The following is a 6425-nucleotide window of genomic DNA, read 5'->3' on the forward strand; positions in this document are numbered from 1 at the left end:
CGAGGAGTAGAGTGTGATGCCTGAGACTACCGCCCCCCTCCCCCCCCGTAGGCAGAAGTCCACTCTCGGCCCCTCTATGGATGGCCCTAACCAAGACAGGACTCTGCTGAGGCCCTATATGGTGAGTATCAGGTCAGGGGACTCAGCCCGGCTTTTGTTCTTGGACACAAGCCTTGAAGAGTGTGTGAAGAGCAGGTGGTGTCTCTCCCTCCTACACGCCTCTTCCTCAGGCAGTGTTTCTCTGGGGCCTGGGGCAAGTCAACTGAGGCACACAATGGCCAGCTACAGAGATGGTGTCAGATCTCTGGACAGGAGCAGACAGGAGGGGACCTCTTACCCACCCTCCCACACACATCAGTAACTGGAGAAGAATTTCTGGATTATAAGTCGGGTGAGGCAGGGCGGGGGAGGCCTGAACACAGCTGCGGTAGCCCTTTTGTGACCAGCTTTTGTGGTTCACACATGACCACTTCCCAGGGATGCAGAGGGAGGCTGATCTGGTCTGGAGACTGGTATGCCCACTGAGAGATCAGGACCCCGGTGCTGGCACCAGGCCTGTCTTCACTGCCATTTGATTTCTGGGACCTCTACGCCCCCCCACCCCTGCCCCCAACCTGGGTTCAGTCACCCTGGTTCACCTGGACAGGCCTTGCTAACTTTGGATCTCCCCAAAGGTTTGGGATGGACTTTTCTTTCCTTTCAGAGGGTATAAAGGCTCCAGATGCCAACTGTCCACTTGGTCCCCAGAGTTCTCGGAGGAAAGAGAACTGGCCGAGCCGAGCCCTCAAAAAGCTGCTGTTCCCTGGCCTTAGAGTCTCCATCTAAGGGAGAGCGCTCTGTGCTTCCTCAGAGAATGGAGATCAGGCTTCTCCATCTCTGCCTAATCAGAAAAGTAGCTGGAAGGTTCTCCCACTGAGAACAGACTGAGCTCTGCCTCCCCAGGCACCCTGTGAAATCGAGCCCGAGTGCTCTCGCTGTGGCAGAAGACTCTGCTGGGAAGGAATCCCAGAGGAGAGGCTGTCTCAGCTGGGTTATGAGCTTCAGAAGGACATTTGAGGCAGAGAGAACAGCACGTGCTGAGGCCCAGAGACAAAACCACCTGGTTGCGTTCCAGGAAGCTGTGGTTGGCTGCAGGGGAGAAGGGGTCGGAGGTGTGTGGAGAAGGCAAATCAGGGGGCAGATCTTGTTGGGCTTCTCACAGCAAGGGTGACTCACAGAAGGGCGAAATTTGTTTTTGTTTTAAGATTTTATTTGTTTAATTATTTGAGACATAGAGTGAGAGAGAGCACATAAATAAGGGGAATGGCAGAGGGAGGGGGAGAAGCGGCCTCCCCACCAAGCAGGAGCCTGATGTGAGACTCAATCCCAGGACTCTGGGATCATGACTCGTGCCAAAGGCAGAATCTGAACAGGCTGAGCCACCCCAGCGCCCCAGGGCAAAGCGTTTTGTTTTCTTTCTTTCTTTCTTTCTTTTTTTTTTTTTTTTTAAGAATTTATTTATTTGTTTGACAGACAGAGATCACAAGAGGCAGGCAGAGAGAGAGGGGGAAGCAGGCTCTCTGCTAAGCAGAGAGCCGAACACGGGGCTCGATCCCAGAACCCTGATATCATCACCTGAGCAGAAGGCGGAGGCTCCCAGGTGCCCGGGCAAAACGTTTTCTGATCGAATTTTACTCCGTCACCGAGGAGTGTGACAGAGAAAGCTCTGGACTGCAGCTGGAAGGAGTGGGTTCCCAACTGCAGCTGGCTACTCCTCTTCCTCCACCTCCTCCTTGCTGTTTTCCAGGTGTCTGTGGATGGTGTAGCCCAGAAAGGCACCAATCTTGCCCATGAGGGCACTGCCACCACTGGCCCCTAGGAAGCAAACATCACCAGGTCACTTGGGGCCCAGGCACCAGACCTGGGAATCCAAATGCCAGGAGACCATTAGTGAAGTCCAACCTCTTCGTTTCCAGTTCAAGAAACAGGGGCCCCGAGCCCAGACAGGACTTCTGCAAAGTGAATCCTAGTTCCCCCTTGACTTGCCATCTCAAATCAGAGATGTGTTTCAGAGATGGAAAATACACAGATAACAGCTAATTCTCTTCACATCTGCAGTGAGCACACTGTGTTATTAATAATGCTAACAACAGCCACCTCAGTGGAGACCTCCCTGTGGGGACTGGGGGTTCACTAGTAAGGGATTTCATCCTCCTCGCAAGCCTGTGGCATGTACAAGCATCTTACAGCAGCACAGGGCTGTTCCTAGCTTTGCCCACACCCTTCACCTCCCACAGCTGGAGTGTGGCCTGATCTGTGTCTTCTCTTCTGCCCCCTCCGAGAAGGACTCCATTCTCTTTTGGGCTGGTTCTTTGAGCTTTTGTCATCCAGAATTGAGAGCAGATGGAAGATTTGGGAAGGCAGAGGGGAGTCTGCCAGGGGCAACTTTTCTCTAGGATTTTGGAGGCCTCAGAGAGTGAGTGAGGGAAAGAAAAAGAAAGAGCGAGTAGCGAATGCATTTTTTTTTTAATTAAAAAATTAAAAAAAATTTTTTTCAGCATAATCTCTGCGCTCAACATGGGGCTTGAACTCACAACCGAGAGATCAAAAGTCACATGCTCTACCAACTGAACCATCCAGGCACCCCTCTCCACCACCTTTCTTTGCCAATCTGGTTCCCTGATTGAGCAGATTCATAAAATGTTATATTGAGGATGGTCATCCCTGTTAACAGATGAGGAAACTGAGGCTTTTTGTGACTTGGCCAAAGCATCAGTGAGGCACCTGGCCTTCGTGGTTAAAAGCGAGGCATAAGACGAGGTTCGAATCCTGGCTCTGGTGCTAATTCACTGGGAGAACTCAAGTAAATTACTCAGTCCCTCGGTGCCTCAGTTTCCCCACTGCAGGATGGAGATTGTAAGAACACCCGACTCCTAGAATTACCGGGCTCTGGCATCCCCGCAGGAGGGCCCCGCGCCCCACTCACCGAGGCTCTGCAGCGTGGCCACCAGCCCCCCGGCGGGCACACCGCCCCCGTTCGCCACCGCGGACCAGCTCATCAGGGAGGCGGCCACGGAGTTGGCGGCAATGCCAGTGCTCAGGAAGCCCAGCGCGGGCAGCCCTGCCGCCAGGAGGCCTGGAGGAAGAAGAGGGGATGAGAGAGCGCCCGCGGCAGGGGTGCGCCCCACCTTCCCGGGCTTTGCGCCCTCCGGACCCACCTCCTCCGACAGCCATGCAGGTCAGCGCGCCCCATAACCCGGAGCCTCCGCCTTCCGAATCGTCTTTTTTCCGTTGTCGTTTGCCTATCGGGAGGGGACAAGGTGGAATGGGGAGCAGGGTTCCCTACTCTGTGCCGGATGCTCAAAACCACCCCCATCCTTCCATTTCGGGGAGCCTCCCTGAAGGGAAGAGACCTCCGCCGAGGCGCCGTGCCTGGCGCAGAACTGGCACCGAGAGTACCTTTCGGTGGAACGGAGGAATTGACAGGTGGGGATTCGAATCTGGGACCCTGGCTACAGCGACCCGGAGCTGGCCATCGTAATGGCCCTTCTCGTCTGGGAACCAGGGATCCTGAGACTCTCTGCCGGGGCTCTGAAACTGTGGGCTTCTTTATCCCACAGCCCTCCCAGGTGCGGGGATCCTTACCTGCCTCCACCCCGCCGCAGGCGCAGAGCAGCAGGTAGCACAGGAAGAGCGATACCGCCTCTTGGCGCATGGTGGCGCCACGCGTAGGCTTTGTCACCGGCCTTGAGGAGGGGGAGAGGGACCAGATGGTTTCCAGAGCCCTTTTGGACCTGCTCGGTGGTTTCCCCTTCCTATTGGGGCGAATCCATAAAAAGCAGCGATTTGCTCTGGATTGAGCCCAGGACCCTCCTAAGGAGCCGCGAGCTTTTAATCTCGTGGCAACAACACAGCAAACTGTACAGCCTAGACACACACTCAAGACTGTCAGAATTCAAACATTATAGCACAGAATAGGAAAATACATATGCCCCCCACCCACTCACCTCTAATGTGATCTTTGTCAGCTCAGTGAATTTTCCTTCAATTAAAAACAAATAAACTCTCATATATTGAGGACTTAGCACTTTATGGCACAAGGTCATTTATACCCATAACAACCCCATGGGGCAGATACCATTGTTCTCAATCATGTGTTATAGATAAGGAAGCTGAAACTGGGAGAGGTTAAGTAATATTCCTAAGACTGCCCAGCTAGGAAGTGGCAGTTGGATTTAAACCCACAGTTGACTGATGCCCAAACCCATACTTTTAACAAACACTCCAGGTAACTTCATCTATCCTCAAAGATGAACTCACTGTCACCTTAGATCCTACATTAAAAGGGGTTTCAGAAATCGTCCAGTCCTTTGGGCAGGTAAGGTAGCTTGGTCTCCATTTTACAGATGACCAACTAAAGCCAAAGAAGTGAAGTGCCAGTGTTAATTAAGGCCACAGATTGATGAGTTGGTACCTATGACCTAAGTCTCGTGCCTCTTAGGGTTTTGTACCCCAAGCCCCTAAAAGCCCCCAAAAGCCCCCAACCCATCTCCTGGGACCAGTTCTAGCCCATGGCACTACAAGGGACCCAAGGGCATAGCCTCCCTGAGGAATGGGTGTCCTGGCTCTTGGGGCATGAGGCTCACAGGCAGGGAGCCTGGCAGAGTTTGGCAGCTAGATATTCACACTTCCTAGCTTCTGGGTTTACCTTGGAGGGAGAAGAAGGTGAATCTTCCTTTCTTTCCCGGAGCCCTACGTTAGATGGGAACAGCAGTGAGGCAACAGCTCTCCAGCAGAAGGCTGGCTTTTTATAATCACATTTGGACTGCCTCCTCCCCCAGGCAACCAACCAATCCCAGTCCGAGTTTCCATTTCCTGGCCTCATCCTCGGTTTTCTTTTTCCTTTTCCTCCAGCTCTGTTTGCTCAGTGACGGCATCTTTGCAATATCCACGGGCAGAAACATGTAATTGAAGCCAGGGACTTTCTGAATAGCTAAGAGTATTCAAAGCAGATCGTGCTACAGTGGGATCCATGACCCCGTTGGGCCTCATGAAGCCCAACCACTAGTCCCTCTTGGGATGCAGAAGCCTTTCACAATTCAGTTCATAATAATGCCTACCCATTTATCGAGCACTTTCTGCATAGCAGGGCCTATGCAAAATACCCTGTGCACATGATCTCTTTCTGTCCCACAACAGTCCTGCAAAATATCATCTATTGTTCATAATCTTCACTCTGCAGAGCAGATTTAAGCTTGTGGAAATGAAGTCATTCAATTGCATGTTTTCTCAGGCTGGCTGCTTCCGGGTGATGGGTGTATGGTAAGACTGGCATAGGCCATGTGCATGAGGCCATTGGCACACATCCTTTGTCATAAAATGGGTCCTCTGGTTCTGGTAATAGATTGAGAATTCTTTAAACCTTTGTATAGTAATGCTTGCAGAAGCACAATGGGTAAGAAATGCAATCCATGTTTGGAGTACACAGGAGTTCTAACAAGGATGAATCATTGCCTTCTCCAAAGTGGAAGAGGGCTGGCTGGTGTAACTGACCTGCTACCAGGTGGCTGGGCATTCTCCCCGACCTATGTTGTTAACTGCAGCCTACTGTTCCCTGCTGGGTTATTTCTTGGCAATTGCTGGATTAACTTTGGTGAGAGGGAGCCCAAGTTTTGGGATCCATTCATAGCCTCCGTCTTTGCCACCATGGCCATTTTATTTTTTTTTATTTTATTTTTTTTTTTAAGATTTTATTTATTTATTTGACAGACAGAGATCACAAGTAGGCAGAGAGGCAGGCAGAGAGAGAGGAAGGGAAGCAGGCTTCCTGTTGAGCAGAGAGCCCGATGCGGGACTCGATCCCAGGACCCTGAGATCATGACCTGAGCCGAAGGCAGCGGCTTAACCCACTGAGCCACCCAGGCGCCCTCACCATGGCCATTTTAAAATGGATCTTTTGCAAAGTAATAGAGTTGCTAAGTTCAGAACCTAGTTGACATCCACAATATGGGACATATGACCATCTGGCTGGACAGCCTCCAGCCACATTGTCTCTGCAGGATCATGTAATCCATTGGATTTAGGCTAAACTCTATCTATCACCTGGCCTCCGTTAGTCCCCACTCTAACGAGAAAGTGATGTTGGTATTTTGTGTCTCTTAGTTTCTGTGTCAGGTCAGACTCCATGTCTTTAATAATCTTTTGAAAATTGTGAATATTCTTCTCTTTCCAATGCACAGTTACCCCAGCAAACGACAACAGATCCCTTTGGGAAAGGATAGGAGGAATATTTACTACATGTAACTATATGGTATCACTCACTGCAGAATTGTTCCTTAATGGGGCATGACCTCTACTGCAGTCAAGGTGTTCCGTTCTGTGAACTTAGATCTCAGATCTGGATGAGGGACTGATTTTCCATTGTGGCAGCTAATGTCAGTCTTCCA

General features: G+C 51.3%; 1 protein-coding gene across 2 annotated transcripts; it reads right to left on the reverse strand.

The window, feature by feature from the left end:
- Nucleotides 1-1615: 1615 nt before the first annotated feature.
- On the reverse strand, nucleotides 1616-3741 carry LOC116863438 (interferon alpha-inducible protein 6-like). 2 transcript variants are annotated; one of them, XM_032850888.1, is made up of 4 exons: nucleotides 3625-3741; nucleotides 3198-3281; nucleotides 2923-3115; nucleotides 1616-1854 (listed from the first exon to the last, which is right to left on the reverse strand). In XM_032850888.1, exons 1-4 carry the CDS (start codon nucleotides 3692-3694, stop codon nucleotides 1671-1673), a joined length of 531 nt encoding a protein of 176 aa, XP_032706779.1. In that variant the 5' UTR covers nucleotides 3695-3741; the 3' UTR covers nucleotides 1616-1670. The 2 variants fall into 2 exon arrangements, with proteins under 2 accessions (XP_032706779.1, XP_032706780.1); XM_032850889.1 differs by having other exon boundaries at nucleotides 1664-1854; nucleotides 2966-3115.
- Nucleotides 3742-6425: the final 2684 nt, after the last annotated feature.

The sequence above is a fragment of the Lontra canadensis genome, unplaced genomic scaffold (genome assembly GCF_010015895.1).
Source record: "Lontra canadensis isolate GAN:19392208 unplaced genomic scaffold, GSC_riverotter_1.0 scaffold1187, whole genome shotgun sequence".
In the NCBI taxonomy this organism is placed as follows: domain Eukaryota; kingdom Metazoa; phylum Chordata; class Mammalia; order Carnivora; family Mustelidae; genus Lontra; species Lontra canadensis.

Coding starts and splice junctions, on each gene's coding strand:
- LOC116863438 (XM_032850888.1), bottom strand. CDS start 3,694: ATGCGCCAAGAGGCGGTATCGCTCTTCCTGTGCTACCTGCTGCTCTGC. Junction 3,282..3,624: donor CTGCGGCGGGGTGGAGGCAG/GTAAGGATCCCC, acceptor CCCTCCCGATAG/GCAAACGACAACGGAAAAAA. Junction 1,855..2,922: donor TGCGGGGATGCCAGAGCCCG/GTAATTCTAGGA, acceptor TTTGCTTCCTAG/GGGCCAGTGGTGGCAGTGCC.